Source organism: Trichechus manatus, unplaced genomic scaffold, assembly GCF_000243295.1.
Source record: "Trichechus manatus latirostris isolate Lorelei unplaced genomic scaffold, TriManLat1.0 scaffold00101, whole genome shotgun sequence".
NCBI classification, from domain to species: domain Eukaryota; kingdom Metazoa; phylum Chordata; class Mammalia; order Sirenia; family Trichechidae; genus Trichechus; species Trichechus manatus.
The window spans coordinates 4167394-4191973 of NW_004444037.1; the positions used below are offsets into that span (position 1 = coordinate 4167394).

At 35.0% G+C, this 24580-nt stretch overlaps 1 protein-coding gene across 5 annotated transcripts in view; it reads right to left on the bottom strand.

The window, feature by feature from the left end:
- The window catches only part of EXOC1 (exocyst complex component 1), a 67097-nt gene that overhangs the window by 9235 nt on the left and 33282 nt on the right, over positions 1 to 24580 (bottom strand). For 3 of the 5 annotated variants that reach the window (XM_023737325.1, XM_023737324.1, XM_004382887.2), the window contains 8 exons: positions 19492 to 19641; positions 13119 to 13224; positions 7851 to 7895; positions 6418 to 6581; positions 5761 to 5868; positions 4376 to 4452; positions 3608 to 3836; positions 59 to 242 (listed from right to left, as the gene is read on the bottom strand). In XM_023737325.1, coding sequence (XP_023593093.1) covers positions 59 to 242; positions 3608 to 3836; positions 4376 to 4452; positions 5761 to 5868; positions 6418 to 6581; positions 7851 to 7895; positions 13119 to 13224; positions 19492 to 19641 — 1063 coding nt within the window. The remainder of the gene's footprint in view (positions 1 to 58; positions 243 to 3607; positions 3837 to 4375; positions 4453 to 5760; positions 5869 to 6417; positions 6582 to 7850; positions 7896 to 13118; positions 13225 to 19491; positions 19642 to 24580) is intronic. The other 2 variants (XM_023737326.1, XM_004382888.2) reach the window with 1 other exon arrangement.

Consider the following 24580-nt stretch of genomic DNA (forward strand, 5'->3'; position numbering starts at 1 on the left):
CCAGAAATAATGAAAACAATCAACCCAAAAAATTCCTTAGAACGCAACAAAAGCTTACCATTAACGAACACTCCTCTAATAAGTTTGGTGTATGCTTTGTCTAGATCTCCACGGCGCTCGGCATTTTTAAAGATTGATTCTGCGAGTCCAGCAAATTCTTCAAATTCAGCAACAAATGGAAGAATTCCTACTTTACTCTTCTTTGAGATCTTTACTTCTTCCATCTGCCTTATTTGATTACTCTAAAGTTAGGCAAAAAGCAAGAGAGAGATAGCCAAGCAACTTAGAAACTACATATAATAATAATCACATGTATATATCATAGAGGCAGGACATAATACAGAACCTAGAACATTCCGCATGCTTACGAACTGAAGATGAATCACAACCGGGATAATTAAGAAAAACTACTTTTATAGATTTAAAAATACATAAAACTGTTACAAGTTTCATTTAAGAATCAAAAAATCAAAGAAAAAGCCCAAACTATTTAAAATGAAATGCAATCAAGGCTTGTGAGCCTCAAGTCTCTGTTCAAAGTAAAAACAGCTAATAAACATTTCGATCACTCATCAAAGACAAGTACAAGGCACTGCCCATTTAGGGTCAGAGCAGACCAGAGAACACACAGGATCTCTCCAGGTTATTCCTAGTTGGTAGCTATGTGGCCAAGTCTGAGAACCATGGACACTTTCTATTTTCATCAGTCTAAAATTTGTTTGGATAGACAAATTTTGTGTGTCTGTGTTTTTTTTCTGGGGGGGGGGGTACGAGGACAGAGAGGGAGGGTCAGTATTTTTATTACAAATTTGCATTATATAGTTTTCTGTATATTTATTAGTTACAAATTAGTTCACATCAAAGTGCTTACACATAATGGTGGCAAAGTACAAAAGGGATGCTTATATCGATGGAATCTGTACATCTGAGTTCAAAAAGATCCACTCAATTATGAATCAGTTGTGGTTTTGTGTACTTCTCAGGGGTCTAGAGTTCTGTGTGGCATTTAAATGCACAGGATACAGACTATAGTCTGAATATAAGTGAACATTAAAGGAAATGCTCTAAATGACAGTTGCCTTCTCTGGCTTTGTGAGTGTAGAGTAGAAAGAGTGCATTCATTTAAGAAAAGAGTCATCAATGAAATCAGTCTGTGACAGAGGCATCCAAATTTCTCTCAGTTGATGGTACCCCTTATTTCCAGCTGGTGGCTCACTTGTATTGCCATCACTAGAAGGACAGAGCGGTATAGTTGAAACTACTTAAGACTACAACCTAGATGCTACCATGCTTTGTCCATGGCAATTTAACCAACTCATATCATTCTTAAAGGTTTAAGGGTGCAAATCTATGCCACTATAGTATGAGGAATCTTGAAAAGCAAACCACACACAGGTAAGAAATAGACTGGAGGGTCAAGCTTGGTAGTACTTGATGTGTAAGTTCATTTCTAATTTTAGCTCTAGTTCAGGTTTGATTAGCTTTCTTAGCCCTGTTCTTTAGAGAACACCAGATATGTTGAGCTTGGGCACCAGATGAAACTGCCAAACTCATGCTATCTGTTCCATTTTCTGCAACCATGCCACGGTCATGCTTTTTGCTCACTGTACAGACCCATAAACTTTTTTTTTTTAAATTGTGCTTTACGTGAAAGTTTACAGAGTACATTAGTTTCTCATTAAACAGTTAATATACAAATTGTTTTGTGACATTGGCTGCCAACCCCGCGATCTGTCAACACTCTTCCCTTCTCCACCCCAGCTTCCCTGTTTCCAGTTGCCCAGTTTTCCTGTCCCTTCCTGCCTTCTCGTCTTTGCTTTTGGGCTTGTGTGCCCATTAGTCTCATATACGTGACTGAACTATGAAGCACATTCCTCACGTGTGTTACTGTTGGCCCTACGGACCTGTCTAATCTTTGGCTTAAGGGTGAACCTCAGGAGTGACTTCAGTACTTAGTTAAAAGGGTGTCCGGGGGGCCATACTTTCAGGGTTTCTCCAGTCTCTGTCAGACCAGCAAACCCATAACTTTTGAACTTTTTTATGCCCTAGGCCCCACTCTTGTCCCAAACACTAAAACATTTAACACTTACTGAGCACATAAACAATCTACTAGACACCATGAGAAGACCTGCGTTAAGGTAAGAGAGAGGATGACTGGTGGCAGAAAGAATCATCCTTCTCTTTAGTGGCTAAAGGTAAGTTCTTTAGAAGTATATGCAATTTAGGAGAAAATGTTATACCTTTTCTGGGTTAACACTCTTTAATGAACTATTATTAATTACTACTATTATTACCACCACCACCATTACTAGCTATCAGTTATTATGCCATTATTCTGTGCCAGGCAATGTCCTAAGCACTACATTTGAGCTCATGTTTATATCTACCTGACACCATATCCTTTGCTTTTAACAATAGTGTCCTACTGGGTTGAAAGGTATTACATGAAGTTTTATTTTACTGGTAAAAGCAATTAAGCCTTTATATTCTACAAATGTGTAGTTTACTCAAGATTTAGTGTTCCAACTATGTCACATGGGACTCGTTATCTTAGCCTTTAGTAGTTCTTCCTTTTCCTTTTGGCTATTTGCCTGCAGTCACACCTTCTAGGTAATCACCACCTTTGAAGAAGTGAGGGGATAACAGGAAAAAACTTTAAATGATCAAATTTTCATAGTATTTCAAATACCAAGTGAAATAATTTGGTGGGGAAGGAGGATTAACGAGCCTATTGAGGTGACGCTTAAGTTTCTATAGTGGACACAGATTGCTTTTATACATTCAAAAACCCAATAAACACTATTTTTTAAAAAGTATAAAGAATTATATGGAGTTTAATTACTGTCAATATTTTTAGCTCCCATTACTCTATGGATATTTAAGAACTGGATATAATGTAGAGGTTACCTAGTGATTTTAATGATTTCATTATGTTTTCACTTCTTAGAGCAGAAATATTCAAAAGATATATATCCTCTTTTACATACTGAGTAATGATAAAATAAAACATTTTCTTAGGACCTGGCCCAGCTCAATTTATACCTTCAGGTTTTACCAAAAGCTAACAGACAATAACAAAGTTGTTAATGACTTTTTTTCTATTAAGGGGAAATGATGACTGTTGGAAGCTCTTATAAGAACAATTTATTCTTAAAATAAAACAATACAATTATCAAAGTTATTAGTTAACTGAAATAAACTACCAAAATAAATAATTTAAATAATCAATTAAAATAATCCAATTATTAATTTTATTGTTGGAATATATTAAAAAAATAACTACAATAAATCCAAGTGATACTTTCAGCTGGTACATTCAATCAGTGGTCACTGATCAGTAAACCACGGTGTCAGTAAATTATCTAGTGGATCTCAAAGCAGCTGCTCTGCCATGCCACCTGTTCCAGAGTTTGCCAAGATTGACAGTGTAGAAGGGAAACTAGCTCTGCTCAGATATCTTGCAGCGAACACCCTGCTTCAAGATTTTGGGGGGACATGAAGAGCAGATCTCCCAAAAGATAGATGGAAATCTCTTAAATAACATTTACCTTTTTTTTCTTTAAAAAAAAAAAAATAATAATTAGAATTCTTATTTTTAAAAACTTACAATGCATTTGTCAAAGTTCCTTTTGACAGTCACCAAAACATTTCCCAATGTGGTACTTAGAAAGGAAGCAGGGTCCACATTTTGTGCAGTCCATACATGATGACTCATTTTGACTAGCATGTAAAGGGAGTTAAAGCTATCAATTTTGTCTCCTAATGCAATTAGGTTGTTCAGTTCTGGCTCAATGCAGCGAAATATTTTAATCATCATTTGGCGAATCATATCTTTCCTGTTCAGAAAACATATAAAATACAGATGGTTATTACAAGCTTCAAGTGATTCATCTTTAACTTTAATTCACTTGGTATACAAAATGGCTAATGTTTTAGATTTCAAACTAAAAAATTCCAAATATGATGAACTAATCACTCAACAACAGTTTTCAATGTAAACATGTTTTTTTGAAATTAAGTTTTGTCACTCAAAATAACTTTTTATCATTTGTAAAGCTGGGTCCTGAAATGTGCTTTCTGATTTCTGAGAAATACATTGCAATTCAAAGGCTGCCTCCTACCAGCAAACATGAGAATTGACTGCATTTTCTGTGATTCCTGAAGCAAAGAAAAGCCAAAGAGTTATACAGCAGGACCAATTTTATCTACTTATCTAAATAAACATTGTAAATAAAATGTTTAAAAAGACAATGGATGTCCATGTTGGTGCTCTGAGTGCTGGTAGGTTAGAAAGTCATCCAGACCCCTAAATGAGCAGCACCCTGCTATGTCCAACTTATCTTCCCCAAAATAAACGATAATAACCAACACATACTCAGAGGAAACAGGCAGCGGTGTGCCAGAATTATGTTGCCGTGAAAATGCTCCTCCGTCCAGGTCTTCTGCTTCAGTCTGCAAAAATTATTCAGGTACTTTACATAATAAAAGACCAACAGTTTGACTAGTTTATAAAGCAAAAGCCTGCTCAGTCTTAAAATTCCTAGGAGAGAATACATTATAAAAAATAATGATTTTTAAAGGCAGTATTACTGATAAAGCTATATAATTATGTTCTTTAAGAATGTTCATGAAATGCTTTGTTCTTAAATGTTATCCAAGTTACTATGGAGTGAGAAGTTGTGTGTGTGTGCATTGTGAGAGGAAGGAGAGAGGACAGAGGGAGACACCTAAAGGTGCAGGAGGCTCAGGTGGGGCAGCTCAACAAAATACAGAAAATATCTAGTATCAACTTTCAGGAGAGAATTAAAAAAATGAAGGAGATCCCATCAATCATTCTAATAGAACTTCAGGATTAAAAAAAAAAAAAAAATGCTCTAAAAAACTCTTAGAGGCCAGTAAGTAAATTTAACAACAACAGTAGCAACAAACTCCAACTATTTGCAATTTCAATTAATTTCTCATTTGCGTTATGACTACTTTTTAAATGTTTGTTCCCAAGGCATAATTTTTTGAGATGACCTTAATTTAAAAATCACTCTATCTGCATTACGCTTTTAAGTTTTTCAAAATATTCTGGCAAATCTCTCCATTTACTCTCTTACACTTATGCTACCTGAGAAGCATGAAGATATCATTCCATCCATTTTTCAGATGAGAAAACCTGGGAATTAAATAATTGGCCTAAAGTCCCGTAACTAGATAGTAAAAAAGTCAGAACAAAGAGACCTTCTGAGTTCTCACTAGACCATGTTTTTGCTAGACCATGTTGTACACACTCAAACATCATCTTTTTTTTTTTTTTAAATTATGTTTCTTGGTAACTACTAAAGTGAAAATTGCTATTTAAATAACGCTCTTCTGCACAAACCATGCACAAGAGGAAGTTAAACTCTAGTTTAAAAGACACATGCAATGAGCCATGAGTGTAAATAACAAGAAGTACAAACATGTTTAGTTGCTCAGCTACTCAGGTGAGTAATTACATGAAAGAAAAAACTTTACTAGTTTTTTAATGTATTATTTTCTATCCCTCGCGCCCCCCGCCCCACACTAGTTTAGAAAAAGTTTAGGCTTAAGACATTCTGCAATATTCAATTAGATCCCCAAATTCCAACTATCATGGCTTCTATTATCTTGTGGTACGACAAATACCCTTTTAAAAATCCTTATGTTGTAAACTCTTTCCTTTTCTGTTCTGATACTGAAATTCTGACCATATGTATTAATTATAATACTAGCAAAAGTAAATGTGAACCATACCATAGTTCCAGGCATACTTTGATGTTGCTGCAGTTTGAAAAATTTACTTATGAAGTCCTGTTCTGCCAGACACAGGGGCTCCAGTTCACTTAGTACCTGTTCAAATATCTAAAGAAAAGCAAAATGATCCTATAATGAAAGAACTGCACTAAATGCTTAAAATAACATTCCACGTTTTATTCACTTTTCAACCTGAATAGAATGACAAACTCTTCCAAGATTGACTAGTTGGCAAGGAAATGCATTATTAACAAGGTAGAACGAGGTCATGAACATACGTAAAATAAAATTCAAGTTATTCACTTTAAAGAGGAATACAAAGATAAGCTTTTTAAACTTATTTAATGCAATGCAAAGAAGAGTTAGTGTCATAAAAGGGCTGTTATTTCCTCTTTGTAAATGCTCAAAGAACTTAGATTTTAGATGCAGGCACTTTATGAATGGCAACAAATAAACTTTAATAAGTATTTTATGTTATTTAATTGGTAATCCACATTTTAGCTGCCATTTTACTAGTATTTTCAGATTCAGAATTGGAAGGTTAATGTTTAAGAGAGCCAACGGAGCTCAAATCTTTGAACATACTTAAAGTCCTAACAAACTGCTATTAGAAAACTAATATTAATGTTTAAGTATTTATTTTTTATTTTATTTTACCTTATCAAATTTGGTTCTGTCGGCGACATCGAGGTCAGAAGCAGACATGTTTCCCATGTCCAACAAGGAAGAGGACTGAGATCTGCGATTCCCTGAACTCTGAACACTAAGTTTATTTAGACTAGAAGTAGATCCAGTTAATTTCCCAGAACTTCCATGAAGACCTAAGAAATAATAAAACTTTGAAAGTTGTGATCTCCATGAATAAAAGATTCATAGCACAGATCAGGGGCTATCTTTCATTGTCTTGGTCTTCTAGGGCTTTATGTCATGTTATTTACCATGTGGGACATGTTAAAGAGTGTCCTTATCTTTCATTAATGTGTATCCTATTCCTGAGTATACTGTAAACAGAACTGAAAATTGCAAAGATTCATAGAAAAGGACTGAAAGGGACCTTAAAGATCAGACAGTGTATGCAGCGCACTCCAATTATAAAGTTGCCTGGTGATATCTCTATACGAAAGTAAATCAGGGTTTCTTTTTCATTCAAAAGACATGAACATGGATGAAAGTCAATGACCCATTATTATACAAACTAAAAAGACTTCGTTTCATTTCCAAAGAAAACTGCCATATCCCAATAATACTTGTCTCAACATTAAATCAATATACTAGGTTGAGCCATATGAAACTGACAATACTTGATCATTCTTGACCTATCAAAAAGTCAATTATATATGGTTGAACTTAATACATTCCTGAAGCTAGAGACTCTGCTTTTATAAGTAAGGGAACTACTTACCTACAGTTCTTTAAAAACTAAACAAAGAGAAAAAATACCCTGGAAACCTGTTATATTTAAGATACAATTAAAATGTAATACATAATCACCAACTACATTAGTATGGGACATCTGTATTTAGGTATAATGTTATCATAGCCATGAGGAAAAATGGGAACAATATGGCTAGACAATATCCTACATACATCAAGAAACTGAAGGATTCAATTTTTATAAGAAAATGCGATGCTTTTATTCAGAATTGAATATAAATAGTCAATAAAATATTTTTTATTCTTCTTGAATATTTTAACCTGTATTATGTTGATGGTCAGAAAGGACATATATTATGATGACATAATGGAAGAATTAAAGGCAAACTTTGGCTTCAGTATGTAAAATCTGACCACATTTTTTAGAGTTTTTAAACATAGCCTGAAAATAGAAGTACATGGGTTAAGCCTTTTCATACATTTCTAATACAATGTTCTACCATCTGACATACGATTTAACTTTTAACTACAGTACATATTTCTTGGATATAGCCATACCACTACCATTATGTTGGTTTTCTTTCACCGATACCTGGAAACTCAGAGCAATCAATACTTTTGGTGTCAACTTTTTTCAAGACAAAGGACTAATTTTCTACACATTAAACAAACAAACATGCATTGAGAATACCTACTAATACACTAAGCATACTCACTCTCTGTTTCCTGTTTGACAGCACTTTCTTTTCGAGGCAGTGTAGCTGTGATGGATTAGGTTGCAAGCATCAAAGACAAAGACAAGTTAATAAACTGCATTTTGCACAAACCATGCACAAGAGGAAGTTAAGCTCTAGTTTAAAAGACACATGCAAAGAACTATGAGCATCGAGTAATGAGAGGTGCAAACACGTTTAGATGGCCAGCAACTGTTCCAGAAATTATAAGAAAAAAGTTTACTAGTCTTTTAATGTATTATTTTTACTTAAATATTCAGGTAAAATGTCTATACTTGTTACCCTGACCCCCCACATTTAAATGAGGTTTTTTTTTTTGTTTTTTTTTTCTACGTTTTTGGAAGTAGTACACTTACTTGGAAGTTTTGGTTTCTTGAGAAAATACAGTTTAGGTAAATAAATTTAATACAGCAGAAACTCATTAGAATGAGTAGAAACTCATTAGAATGAAGTTGTAGATTTAGACATTAAATGCATCAATGGTCTCACATTCCCTGAATGCTCCTGAATCTCCACTGTACTAAATGATTTCATTCTATATCTGATAAAAAATTATGTGAATAGGGCTTTAAAACCATTTAAAAATTAAATATTAAGCTGAATTACTTAGAAACTAGCTTTGTAAACACCTAGGATGAAAGACATCTATCATTACACCAGTTATCAGGAGATGGGTGAATAGGAGGGTAAAACTAAGGGAATGGGTATGATAAAGGTATAATAAAAGAATTTGAGTTCTTTTAGGGTCATCTGATATTTCTTTTATTCTAAAACTTCTCTCAATATATTTATCAGATCAATTTTAGAGATCATCTTGTGAAGCATTCTAGACTCAAATTATGAGTTAATGTGAAAGGTAAGAAAATCATGGAATGAAGCATAAAATTAAAGAACACTATAACTTAAAAATACTTTTAAAACTGAGAACAATGTGTCAACTGACACTATCCCTACAATACAAAAGCACATTTAAAGGCAAAAGTCAAAGCATAAGCTACTAACTTGTCACACAAGAGACATGTATATCCTCCCATCCTTGGCCACCTGAAGCTCAAGGGAATATGAAACAATAAAGCTGAACATTAGTTGTAGTGACAACAGATCATGTTGGACCTACCAGCTAGCCATCTGAACAGTACCTTCAGTTGGCCTTAAGGTGTCACTGTGGTATGTTCTCCAGTTCCAGAGCAAAGCCTACTACTTCACAGTTTTCTTTATTTAGTAGTCAATAAAGAACATGGTACTAGTTAAAAAAAAACAAAAACAAAAAACCAAACTCATTGCTCTCAAGTTGATTCCAACTCATAGCAACTCTATAGGACAGAGCAGAACTACCCCATAGAGTATCCGAGGCTGTAATCTTCATGGACACAGGCTACCACATTTTTCACCCATGGAGTGTCTGATGGGTTCGAATCACCAACCTTTCGGTTAGCAGTGGAGCACTTAACCACTGCACCACCAGGGCTCCCTATTGTCCTAGCGTTGTTGATGTTGTTAGGTGCCATGGAGTTGGTTCCAGCTCATAGCGACCCTATGTACAACAGAATAAAACTCTGCCTGGTCCTGCACAATCCTCACAATCGTTGCTATGTTTGAGCCCACTGTTGCAGCCACTGTGTCAATCCAGCTTGTTGAGGGTCTTCCTCTTTTTTGCTGACCCTCTACTTTGCCAAGCATGATGTCCTTCTCTAGGGACTGGTCCCTCCTGATACATGTCCACAGTACATGAGACGATGCCTTGCCATCCTCGCTTCTAAGAAGCATTCTGGCTGTACTTCTTCCAAGACAGATTTGTTTGTTCTTTTAGCAGTTCATGATATATTCAATATTCTTTGCCAATACCATAATTCAAATACATCAACTCAACCTCAATGTAAAGAAAAAAATCCTCACAACTGGATGAATAAGCAACGTCATACTAAACGGAGAAAATACTCAAGTTGTCAAGGATTTCATTTTACTTGGATCCACAATCAACGCCCATGGAGATGGCAGTTAAATCAAATGACAATGCACTGGGAAAATCCACTGCAAAAGACCTCTTTAAAGTGTTAAAAAGCAAAGATTTCACTTTGAAGACTAAAGTGTGCCTGAACCAAGCCATGGTATTTTTAATCGCCTCATATGCATTTGATGGTACCAGTAGCACCCATTAACTATAATTTGGGGCTCAAAGAAACAGTTCATATAATTTATCAGCAACAAGTAACAAAACAATACTCAATGTAAAATTTTAATTATCTTTAAATAACCACACTATAATATAAGCTTCATGAGAATAGGGTCTTTGTTCATTGCTGTATCTTCAATAACTAGAAAAGTGCTTATTGCATAGTAGGTAATTAAGTGAATCTTGCAGCTAGCCCAGGGTTCAGTTACATATTCAAGACTTGCTTTGGAATCAACAAGATTTCTTAACTTAGTGGAGAAACAGAGAATGAAAAAATTATTTTGGCCCACCAGTTTTAAGATTTTGAAATATTAAATAGGAGGGAGGCGGTACTCACATGAGTGTGTGTATTCTTAAATCAACAAACAGACTAAAATCATATATATGTTCTATTAAGCTGTAGAAAAAAAAAAAACTAAAAACACACATATGGTTTTAAAAATAATTATTAAATTTCTTTTACCTGTTATTTCATTAAGTACATTTGTAGAATACAAAGAAAGAAAAAACAAAACAATAAAGTATCACTACTGATAGAAATATGCCACAACTCTGAGGAGATCAAAGTAAACATATTAATCAAAAAAATAAAATAATGACCTACATAAAGAATTTGTCACAAAGAAAAGATTCTTTCCAGGCATCTTTAATTTACTTTATTTGAACTAAGTAGGTGTTATAGGAGCCCTGGTGGCACAGTGGCTAAGTGCTCACTGCTAACCAAAAGGTTGGCAGTTTGAACCCGCTAGCTGCTCTGCAGCTAACCAAAAGGTTGGCAGTTTGAACCCACTAGCTGCTCTGCAGGAAAAAGATGTGGCAGTCTGCTTCCGTAAAGATTTACAGCCTTGGAAACCGTTTGGGACAGTTCTATTCTGTCCTACAGGGTTGCTATGAGTCTGTTTTTTTTTTTTTAAAGTAGATGTTAAAGACTTCAGTCGAGTGGTTCAAAAAGAGGAACATTTCCCTGAATCTCTCCGGCTACACAGACACATTCAAACTGACTTTCTATTCTCATCAGCATCTATGATCTAGAATTCCCAGAGCAAGTGAAAAACAAAACAAATTTTATTTATAATCGTTTAATTTTGATTCATTGAAAAGTTATCTTTCCAAAAATTTCAAGTTTTTAACTATAATTACTATTAAAAATTCACTTAATTTCAATCATTGAAAAGAAACCTTTTTAAAAAAGGTACATTCTGCCTTATTCAGAACTTCTCAAGTCATTTGCATTTATCTTTTATCTTGTTTTATCTTTAAAAAGCTAACTAATAGAGTCAGATCTTCAAAGATGAACCAGGTTTTTTTTGTTTTTAAATACACTGAATTCTGTTTATTGTTTAGTTTTTCTTTTCTTATAGCTGATCCTATCAAAATAATTGAAACTGTAATTTTCTGGTGCCATCAATTATCACAAATTACTCTCCTATTCCTTATCACTTAGATATATAAGAGAGATATAATTTTAACTTTTAAAACTATAAAACTACCTTGTAAACCTTTATTACGTTAATTAAAAATATTTTTAACAAGGTTATTTTAAAACTTCTCAAGAGGTAAGAAAACAAAAAAAATTATGTGCCTAACAGTTTAATGCAACAATATCAGTAAGACATTATTATACTTGATTTAAATGATATTTTTATTATGTCATTTACCTTTATGTGCATCTTAAGCTTGGTAAACTATTATGCTACTGGGATTTATGACTTGCTCAGGAGATAATTTTAGAAAAATTTCCCTTTTACTTCCACTTTTCATGAAGAAGAGTTTTCCCAAAATAAAATGGTTCACCAACAAGTGATGACAAATATACTTAATGAAAACATTAAACATGTAACTGCATTAATAATATGCTGTTTACTCAAAAAAAAAAAAAGCATAACATATCCACAGTGAAAACATTAACAAGGATATAAACACACTGCTGTTTAAGAACAATTAACCTTTAGGATGAGTTAGCATTTCTGTTTCCAATAGCCTATTGTCCCAAGATTCTTAATCAGCATCTTTACCAAAGTACAGCACATTTGGTTGTACAGATTCAAACCTTTCCAAATGTCTGCACAAGTATAATCAATATATTAGGGTTGCATTTTTAAAATACCGTGAATTATAAATAATTTTGTACTAAAGACAGTCTTTTCTGTCCTAAAGAAAAATACAGAAACATGTGCTATCAATTTTCAATCCTGTTTCCTGAATATCAAAGTTGCTTAGGGCACAGGCTCTTTTCAACAAGCAAATGCTAAACTCATTATTCTAAAGGGGAGATATGCAGACACACTGAGGAGTACACATCATAGCCATTTAAGGCCAGGTTTTGACTTGAATAGGCACAGAACTGCATCCAAAAGGAACTCCAGGGATAGGTACATGCAAGAGCAGAATGCGGCCTCGGCAAATCACCATCCTCACAACTTGATACTTTCACTGGCTGTCCTTTCAAATCATTTTTTTTTTTTTGTCCATTTAACTATTTAGAAGCAATAAAAAATACGCTTTAAGACTATCTCTTTGGAAAAATAAGATATATTCAGATGAGAAATTTTAGTGACATTTTTATAGCCCCTTAGCAGGGGAGAAAACATTTAAGCTTTATTTTTGATTCAAAATAGCCAGTGAGAAGTAAGGAGAAGCCAGGAATCAGTTTCATTTCCCTGCAATGCCTTACGAGATCAGTGACTTGCCCCCAGACTGTTATAAAAGATCTTGTAAGGAGCCAGAAACTGAACTCTAAACATGTCTCTTAGTCTAATATTTTCTCTACCAGCTGCACTTCATTTTCTGGTCAACTGATTTTCTACGAATATATATTTTAATTATAGTGTGAATATACAACTGAATAACTGTCAGTGTCACAGACTGTAGAATTTTAATAGGTAAAAAACATATTTGCAGATATACATATTTGTTCTATGAAGCACCTAAAAATCAAACCAATGTAGTTAGACCTACTTTCATTAATTCTACTGTATCTTATTCCATTTTGTCTAAAAAGTCTTAGAATTTTTTTGTTGTCATAAAGAAAACCATTTTTATATGAAAAGACAATGAACTGAGGTGCCTAAGCTTACCAAACTTCTTGCTTTCTTTAGTTGTGCCTGTCATCTTGATCTTTGCAACTTCAAAAAAATCTCTGATTTCTCTCTCATACAGTCGTGATAAATAATCCATGTAATTCTTAAAATAAAACACGCACTTCTTATTAATAAAACAAACATAACAATTTCCATTTTTCAATCCCCCCAAATCCTTCATGCTTGTTTTAAATTTTGCGATCTAAAATTTTTGATGCATTTCACAAGATATAAAAAGCAGGCTATTTTCTGTCTCAAAAAAAAAAAAAAAAAAGAATAGGCATTGTAATATTAACAACAATTTACAAAAATATGAGATCAAACATAATCCCAATTGTATTTTCATTTGATCATATAACCTTTCACATATTTTAAATATCACTGAAATTATACTGTCTAGGCTATTGGAGTTGGAGCTACTTTCACATACACAGTACAGGCGTTTCTCCAGTCTCCACAATTTGTTTTAATGACAACACTTAAGTGGTTTCAATGTTTTGCTATTGAAGACAATACTACAATAAGCTTTTTGTCTCTACTGAATTTTTTCCTTGAAAAATTTCCTAAGAGTGGAATTCCAGGAACAAAGAGTATGGGAGTCTTCGTGAGTTTTTCTCCTTACTCCCATTTTGTTTTAAAAATGGTCCTACTAATATACAGTGTCAATGGCAATGAAAGAGTACATTTAGTTTCAATGAACTCTTGTCGGCATGGGGCGTTACCCTAAAATAGGTTATTTTCAGTAAGAATTTAATTAGTATATCCTACAATTTTCATAGTTAAATAATTCATTTCTTAAAACAAATTTGATTCATTCTAGCTTAAATGAAAACATCTATTATTTAGCATACAAACACATTTATTTGTCATCTGCTTATCATGACACAAAAATATTTTATACCACCAGGAAGATTCCTCAATAGTGGGAGACCATTCATTTTTCCAAGTCCTAAGTTAAATGCTACAGACGAAGTCTGACTAAATTTAAATAAATTGTATCTGGCTATTCTTTTAAGTTTATCATGGAATCTAAGCTTCAATTTCCTTTATTATTTCAAATTAATATATCCATTTTAAAAACAGGTTTACCTTTCTTTAAACATCAGGTACACTTTTCAAAGGTACACATAATGTAAATATTTGATTACTGACTCATAGTTCACCACTGATTTTCTTAGATATATCCTTATAAAATAGTATTCGTACCAAGCATAATACAGATCCTCTCTTTCTCAATTAGTCATATATGTTTCCCACATAATCCCTGCAAGAAAAGTTAGTCAAAGGGGCAATTATTTCCTGTGATCTTTGTATAACTTTAAATGAAAATATACCCAAAAATTAATTCCTATTTCATTGGGCTGTTTCCTTTTTCAATGGTACTCAAATGACTGGTTATCTTTTCTTCCCAAGTACTCAACAGAATTCACTGATGGGAAAGGCCACAGATAGATGTGCTGTATCAGCAGCTCATTCACTTACCAAATACTGAAAGATGTCTCTCACTGTGTGTATGTATTCCTCTTAGCACCTTACATATAGCACCTAACTTAAAATTTAACTATCACAAGTTTAAGTATTCTGGGAACTGTTTTTTAAACTTCATTTTTTGCTAACTGTAGATTCTTACATATACTTCCATGTTTTACTTTTTTTTTACACAGTAAAAATTCTACAAATGTAGAACGGAGGTTGAGAGAAGATGTCTGAGTAATCTTCAAGTTTGACCATCAATCTCAGGAGGCTATTAGAAGAGGAAGGCTCACTTTCTACCCAAGCATGGATGGATCATCTCTATTATTAACTGCCCTACAGGCAAAACCAAGAGCCACAGATAAGGATATGAAGAGGAAGATATAGTGCGTGTACCTGTAGCAGTCCTGGGGAGGAGAATATCTGGGTAGTTGAACTACAGGACCAAAGCATCCCTATTTTCCATAGGCCCTAATTATGCATACCCAAAATCAGGGCTTTGCTTAAATTCAGCCATAAGTGCAGCTGAAGCTGTGGCTACTGATTCTTATCCCTAAAGAATTTGGAAAGGTGGAGAAGGACTGCTTTTCCCGTTCCTGCCAAGAATTGTGAGCTGTATACACTCAATTAAGCTGCAAACAGCTACCTGTATTTAATTATTATTTCTTACTAAAGAAACACTGGTTTGTTTCCATCTTTTTCTTTTATTCCTTTCTTCCTTTTTAAAAAAGTTTTTTAATAAAGTTCCTGTTTTTGGTAACACTTTAACAAACCAAATTAGATTATGAGGTATAAAATACAGTCTGTCAGAAGTTCAAACCACAGGATCAAATAACATTCCTGGGAAATGTCAATTTCATAGAAAAGATCATTAATATTATCAATCAAAAATATACTCTGAGCATAGAATGACTCCATAAATCATCTCTAGGTTGGCTATAGTCTTATTTCTTCACTTGAAATTACATTCATGAATACTGCATTATATATAAAGATAGGGCAATATACTCACTGAGAACACAATTAGGCAAAAAGCTTATCGATTACTTATTTGAATATTCACTAGGGGACAAAGCACTTGTTGGCACAAAACTCTTAAGGAGATATAATTTATGTTTAATTATTCAAAACATTAATCCTCCTAAACTTCAAAAGGCAAAGAATTCCAGTAAATATTTTTCCTTAAGGTATCTCCAAATCAGAATTCTGTTGAATGAAAACAGAACAAAACAAAACAAAATATAATACAACAGCAGAGTTGCATACACTTAAAAGGCTTATTTTGAGGAACAAAAGAATCTTATCTAAAATAGCTAGCCAGATATTATGTATATAAACATCTCAGGAGATGAACATCCTTTTTGAAAGCAATTTTCTTATAATTTTTATATTAATACTTGTGATTTAATATTATTTTTAATAATATTTATTTTGCCAGAGTTTATGTCCCCTTTCCTATGATCTCAGTTTAGAAGTAGTGGGAATCAGATTTTACTTTAAATGGGCAAAGACACTTCAAAAAGAAAATCCAGGAAGACTGAGATATACAAGAATGTCCTATTGTCAAATACACTGACATCAATGCATCGTTAGCAATGCGGAATCTGTCTTTTTCTTACCATCATCCTTCTCATAAATTCCTACCTAACCCTTCTGCCTTCACCTGAAATATGCACCTAAGATGTCTGAAAGGAGTTGTTAATAATTATTTCATTAAGAATAAAGATAAAATGGGGTCATGTATAAAAAGTAATCCTTGAGAAGATAATCTACATTTAAAAAACACTTTGAAAGAGAGTGCCTCTCTCTGAATAAAACTAGGCAAATACTAGCAACACTAGCAAAAAAACCTGGAAGATTTTGTTATTAAATTCCCAGTTAGGAAATTTTTGGTCACAAGCACATGGTGTAGGGGAAGGGCCTTTACATTCACAATTCTAACAGTCTCACTCCACAGAGACAAAATATATTGGTCTTTCAAATTCAAGAACATCTTTTAGGATTATACTGCCCATAGAATTAAATTACTACTAATTATTAAAATGGCTTATTCAATACTTGGATTTTTTATTCTTAAACTCCAAATTCATAACAACTTACAAATAAAATATTTTAAATGTTTCCCAGTACACGTCAGAATTTTAATTAAACTGCTCCTTCAGCCAGGAATATCCAGAGTACTATTAGGTACTTATATATTTGAGTTATTGGAAAAAAAAAAAGTGACATGGCCAATTCCTACAGTAAAGGTCCCAGCACAACTGCCAGTAAAGTACTATACCTTAGTGCTTCTTACTAAAATGGTCATTTATTAAATGTAAGTCAGATCATGTCACTCCACTGCTCAGAGCCCTCCAACAGCCTCCCCATCTCACGCACTGTAAAAGCCAAATGCTTACAGTGGTCCACAGTCCTTCTCAATCTGCCCTGCCCTAGCCCTTAAATGACTGATCTGCCCTTCTAAGCCTCTGCCCCGGCTGACAGTGCTCGGGCCACACTGGCTACCTCACTGCTTCTCAAACATACTTGGCTCACCCTTGCCTTAGGGCACTATGCCATGCCTGGGATGCTTTCCCCTTAAAACCCATACTGCTTAGCCCATTGCCGCTGAGTCAACTCCAATTAACAGCAACCCTATAGGAGAGCAGAACTGTCCAATAGGTTTTCCAAGGAGCAGCTGGTGGATTCAAACTGCCAACCTTTTTGGTTAGCAGCTGCAGCTCGTTGTAGCTCTTACCCACTGCGCCACCAGGGCTCTGCACATTGTGTACTCCCCTTTATCTTTTAAATCTGTGCTCAAAAGTCCCCTTCTCTTGACACTTTCTCTGACCATCCTTATTTGAAAGTGCAACCTTCCTTCAGTCCTCACATTCCCCTCCTTTGCTTTTGTTTTCTCCATAGCATTCAGCACCTTTTAACACTCTACATAAATAACTATTCTGTCTACCTTCTCCACTAGAATGTGCGCTCTAAGAAGGCCAGTAACGTTAGTCAGCATTCTTGGCATCATCTTGCTCTTTCTGCCTCTGGAGGCTGTTTTATGTTCTCTCTCTGTTCCTACTACATGTTCCTGGTTCAAGCTTTCATTTCATCTGAATTATTATACCAGGTTCTTAATTAATTTCCCCATCTAGTCTGTTCTCCTCCTTGAAGGATGCTGTTAAATTTCATGGCTCATCTTTTCCATCATTTTTCAGTGCTGCAGAATATGAAATTTCTGCTTCAGTCAGGTTGGTCTCCTCATTGTCCTAAGACAATGGCATACTTTTCCTGCCCTTATTTGCACATCTTACTCCCCACCCCTGCAATGATCGCCCTCTTATTTCTGGCTTATCTAATATCATTCATTATTTAAAACACAATTCGAGTCCAGTATCTTCTATAAAGTTTTCCCCGATGGCTTCAAAAGAGTGATTTCTCCCTTCTGTAAACTCTCATATACTGTATTTAAACTTTTCCAGTTTAGCATTTAATTCATTACTGATTGTTTTATGTATGACTGTTCTTCCCAGCTAGACTTAAAGCTTATTAGAGACAGAGGCTTGGAATAGTGGAATGCTTGCTTAATAAAGAAGCACTTAGTACTTGCTTAACAGAACAGAGTGTAAACTTTTTTTTTCTTTTTATTGTACTTCAGGTGAAGGCTTACAGAACAAATAGTTTCTCATGAAACAGTAGTACACATATTGTTTTATGACACTGGGTAACAACCCCACAACATGTCAACCCTCTCCCTTCTCGACCTTTTTTTTTTTTGGTGAAAATATACATAGCCAAAGATAATACCATTTCAAAAATTTCTACATGCACAGTTCAGTGACATCGATTACACTCTTCCAGTTGTGCTGCTATTCTCACTTTAGATGAAGGCTTACAGAACAAAACAGTTTCTCATTTAACAATTTTATGACAATGGTTAACAACCTCACAACACATCAACACTATCCTTACTCAACCTTGGGTTCCCTAACACCAGCTTTCCTGTCCCCTTCTGCCTTCTGGCCCTTGTCCCTGGACTGCTGTGCCTCATTAGTCCCATTTGGTTTTATGGGGCTGTCCACTCCCCGGCTGAACGGTGAACCTCGGAAATGACTTCACCACTGAGCTAAAAGGGTGTCTGGGGGCCATACTCTTGGGGTTTCTCCAGTCTCCTTTAGGCCAGTAAATCTGGTCTTTTTTTTGTGAGTTAGAATTTTGTTCTACATCCTTCTCCAGCTCTGTCCAGAACCCTCTGTTGTGATCCTGGTCAGAGCAGTCAGTGGTGGTAGCCGGGCACCATCTAGCTGTACTGGACTCGGTCTAATGGAGGCCTTGGTAGCTGTGGTCCATTAGTCCTCTGGACTAATCTTTCCCTTGTATCCTGTTCTCTTTATTCTCCCTTGCTCCCGAAGGGATGACACCAGTGGAGTATCTTAGATGGCTGCTCACAGGCTTTTAAGACCGCAGACGCTACTCATCAAGGTAGAACGTAGAACACTGTCTTTATAAACTGTGTTATGCCAAGTGAGCTAGATGTTCCCCGAGACCATGGTCCCCACAGCCCTCCACCCAGCAATTCAGTCCCTCAAGGGAGATTGTAAACTCTTAGAAGGCAAATACCTCACTCGAACATCTTCATACTACCTATGGTTTCTTGTTTGTACACTACATATAAAGAAACTCAGGAAATAATTACAGCATTTAATAATAATGTTTTATACTGAAGCTCAAAATTTAGCTTTATCCAAGTAAATAAAATAAATGTTATTACAGGCTAATGAGCACTGAGAAATTATTTTCTACACCTGCAAAGAATGTACTACAGTATTTCAACTGTCACTTACGGAACTGAATACATGACCTCTTGATTCAGAGACTATGCTCTATACTCTGTGAGTAATTTTTGTCAAATCCATACCTTGGTTAGTCCCTCATATTTTCCATAATCTGTACTTTTCAGCCATTCCATTAGCTTGGCGTATCGGAGCAAGTCTCGATGAAATGGATGATGATTAGGTAAAGTCAGCTCAACGGAGTGTTGAGCAAGAGTTGAACTCTGATCATGACCCTAGAATGATAAATAATAAGAATCACTGACAGTACAAAGAAACACTGTTACAACTGAAAACTCTAAACAGTGACCAATGTGTCCAAGCAAAACCAACAGAGCAAATAAAAATAAAAACCAACCTACCTGTCTTCTTTTATCATCCTGTGAGTATCAAGTGAACACCACCATCATAAAATAACCATAAACAGGTAAGAACAGCACTTGGATAAACCAGCTACTCATTTTATCTTCTGAGTTTAGAATCAATGTTTTAATGGAGTATGTCTCTCTCATACCATATCACTTTAAAATTACTAAGCAAATAAACTTCTTGATACAGCCTTTATTAAGAAGCACACATTAGGGAAGTCATTTAAAACAGAATTTCTACATTATAGTATTCCCATTAAAATCTATAACATTTTAAACAGATAAAAATATATAATATGTAGAAGTTTAGAGCAGAAGAACCATACATGACTCTATTCAAGATTTTCTAGGATAATCCCTAATAATAATGTGATTTTAATTATTCCATTAAAGTGATCTGTTAAATATCCACATGATTTTGTTTTTATGCCTTAACAAGACTTTCATATACATAACTTAATAAGTTAACAAAGAGCCTTAGACAGATGAATCCTGACTTTTTGCTTTGTAAAAAAATAGACCTGAACATCTGGTCCAATAACCTTATCTTCTACAAAAAGAAACTGAAGCTCAAGAGATTAAGGGATGCCCAGGTCACACAGGAGAAAAGCTAGAATTGGAACCTTGTTCATCTGAGTCTCATTTCTGTTTTCTTTTAAAATATGTCAAAATCATTTTAACCAGACTCGAAGACTGTAATTACCTACTAATTATTGATTAAAAAAAAAAGTTTCTAAAGCCCACTTTTTAAACAGTCTAGCTTTCCTTCTTTCCTACTTGGTCAACATTTGTTACCAAGAAGTCAAAGCCAGTGTCCAAGTGATGGGGAGTTGAAAGGTTCAACAAATAACTTCCCCTTGCAAATATAATTTCCTAAGAACAAGGAAAGGGCAAACCAAGCCAGATTTATCTGAAGTCATTTGGATTCAAAATGATTTGCTTAGGTAGAATCTATTTGCTAGCATTTTGTGAAAACTGTATTAACCGGCATGGACTGCTATAGTTTGAGTTTGTTAACTCATACCCTGGTAACGTGACCTAAAGCTAACTTACAAATGTGTATCATATTAGTCAATACAGATTAGCTTAATAAAATCTTGAATTTAAATTCTTTTAATTTAAAAGGAATTTCTTTCATCTAATTTATATGCTTCAATGTATATGCAAAATAAGAACTTAGTAGTTATAGAGTAAAAAGAAATGTATTTTTTAATACATAGTATCCATAAAGAAAAATCTCTGAGCTAGGGGAATAAAGGGTTTTCTAGTGATTGAAAAGTATCTTTAGAGTTAGAAAAATGAGGTATAAAACACACCCAGTACTAAAACTTCCATCATTATCTGAGTTCCTTCATTAAAGTTTTCAAATCCATATGCTGCAGAATTTTCTTCTTGTGAAATTAAATCCTTAATTTAAAATGGAAATAAAAATAGGAACCCCTGTACAGAAATTACATGCAAAACTGTTCAGAGCCACCAATATACTTCAAAGGTTCATCTTACTGATATATACTTAGATTAACTGGGGAAACTGGATCAGAGATGATAGAAAAGTACTCACAAAACTGGACCTTTTCAACATAGCAAGAACCAGAACGTAATGGCAACAAAGTCTGTATCTATTATACATGCTGTACACAGGGTATGTTATGTATACAGACTCACAATCCCTTATCTGCAATTCTAAAATTCAGAATTTAAGTTTGGCGCCAGAACTATTTTGATGGTAAAATCTGACCTGAATTATTCTTTTTTTTTTTGCTGCAGAAATATTAACACATTTGATTGTGGGTCCTGCCCCAGAGTCCCCAGCTTGAGTTCCATTCTTAAATTTGTCTTTAAGTTGAATTAAATCACAACTCTTAGTTATGGTTTGTCAGTTAGTCAAATGTTTGTATTAGCATATAGTGTACAGTGTACCTTTCTAGGCATAAAAAAAATCTTTAACATAATAATACAGTAATAATAATGTTTTGATACACGCCACAAAGCAGCACTCATTATGAACCACTCTTTTACCTTGAATTTTTAGTATAATAGGCTTTACAGGAATTGGTTTGTAACTACAGGTTGTATGTAAGTTGCACGTTCATAACCCAGGGATAGCCTGTATAGTAAAAGCACGATCCTCCACTCGTCTGTCAGTTTGTCATACTGTGGGGGCTTGCGTGTTGCTGTGATGCTGGAAGCTCTGCCACTGGTATTTCAAATGCGAGCAGGGTCACCCATGGTGGACACGTTTCAATGAAGCTTCCAAACTAAGACAGACTAGGAAGAAGGACCTGGTGATATATTTCTGAAAAAACAGGCCAGTGATAACCTTATAAATAGCAGGAGAACACTGTCTGAAAGAGGGCTGGAAGATGAGCCTCCCAGGTTGGATGGCATTCAAAATACAACTAGGGAAGAGCTGCCTCCTCAAAGCTGACCTTAACGATGTGATGGAGTAAAGCTTTTGGGACCTTCATTTGCTGAGGTGGCACGACTCAAAATGAGAAGAAACAGCTAGAAACATCCATTAGTAACTGGAATGGGGAATGTATGCAGTATGAATCTAGGAAACTTAGAAGTTGTCAAAAATGAAATGGAACACTTGAAGATCAATAACCTAGGCATTAATGAGCTGAAATGGACTGACACTGACCATTTTGAATGAGATAATCATATGGTCTACTATACCAGGAATGACAAATTGAAGAGGAACAGTGCCACATTCATTGTCAAAAAGAATTTATTTCAAGATCTACCATGAAGTACAATGCTATTAGTGATAGAAAAAGATCCACATGCCTACAAGGAAGACCAGTTAGTATGACTATTATTCAAATTTATGCACCAACCACTAATGCCAACGATAAAGAAATTGAAAATTTTTATCAACTTCTGCACTCTGAAATTGATCAAACATGCAATCAAGATGACTGATAATTACTGGTGATTGGAATGTGAAAGCTGGGAACAGAAGAATCAGTAGGTGGAAAATACGGCCTTGGTGACAGAAATGATGCCAGAGACTGTGTGACAGAATTTTGAAAGGCCAATGACCAATTCACTGGAAACACTTTTTCTAACAACAGAAACGGCGACTATACACATGAACCTGGCCAGATGGAAAACACAGGAATCAAATCAACAACATCTGTGAAAAGAGATGACAGACAAGTTAGATATCATCAGTCAGAACAAGGTTAGGGGCTGACTTTGGAACAGATTATCGATCGCTCATATGCAAATTCAAGTTAAAGCTGAAGGAAAAACAAGTCCACAAGAGCCAAAATACGACCTTGAGTATTTCCTACCTGAATTTGGAGACTATTTCAAGAATACATTTAAATGCACTGAACATAAATGACCAACATCAGATGAGTTGTGGGATGACATCAAGGACAGTATACATGACGAAAGCAAAGGGTCATTAAAAAGACAGGAAAGAAAAAAAGGCCAAAATGGATGCCACAAGAGACTCTGAAAATGGCTCTTAAATGTAGAGTAGCTAAAGCGAAAGGAAGAAATGATGAAGTAAAAGAGCTAAGCAGAAGATTTCAAAGGGTGGCTCCAGAATACAAAGTAAATTTATAATGAAATGTGCAAAGACCTAGAGTTAGAAAATCAAAAAGGAAGAACATGTTCAGCATTTTTCAAGCTGAAAGAACTGAATAAGAAAATCAAGCCTTGAGCTGCAATATCACAATTCAATACTGAAGGATTCTACGGAAAAAATACTTAATCATGCAGAAAGCATCAAGAGAAGATACAGAGGAATACACAGTCACTGTACCAAGAAGAACTGGCTGAAGTTCAACCATTTCAAGAGGTAGTATATGTTCAAGAACTGATGGTACTGAAGGGAGAAGTCCAAGCTGCACTGAAGGCACTGGCAAAAAACAAGGCCCCAGGATTGACGGAATACCAACTGACATGCTTCAACAAACTAATGCAACTCTGACAGTGCTCACTGGTCTATGTCAAGAAATTTGGAAGACAGCTATCTGGCCAACCAACTGGAAGAGATAAATATCTGTGCCCATTCCAAAGAAAGGTGATGCAACAGAATGAGGAAATTATCGAACAATATCATAATCACATGCAACTAAAGTATTACTGAAGATAATTCCAAAACTGTTGCAGCAATACATCGACAAGGAACTGCCAGAAATTCAAGCAGGATTCAGAAGAGGATGTGGAAAGAGGGATATCATGGCTGATGTCAGATGGATCTTGGCTGAAAGCAGAGAACGTGAGAAATACGTTTATCGGTGTTTTATTGAATATGCAAAGGCACTCAACTGTGTGGCTCATAACAAATTATGGACATTCTGAATAATGGAAATTCCAAAACACTTAATTGTGCTCATGTGGAACCTGTACACAGACCAACAGGCAGTCATTCGAACAGAACAAGGGGATATTGTGTAGTTCAAAATCAGGATAGGTGTGCGTATCCTTTCACCATACTTATTCAATCTGTATGTTGAGCAAATAATCACAGAAGCTGGACTATATGAAGAATGGGGCATTAGGATTGGAGGATGACTCCTTAATAACCTGCGATATGCAGATGACACAACCTTGCTTGTTGAAAGAAGACTTGAAAACATTTACCAAAGACTACAGCTTTCAGTGTGGATTACACCTCAACAAAAAGAAAATAAAAATCCTCACAACTGGACCAATAAGCAACATCATGATCAATGGAGAAAAGACTGCAGTTGTTGAGGATTTCATTTTATTTGGATCCACAATCAATGCCCAATGAAGCAGCAGTCAAGAAATCAAACGATGCACTGCACTGGGCAAATCTGCTGCA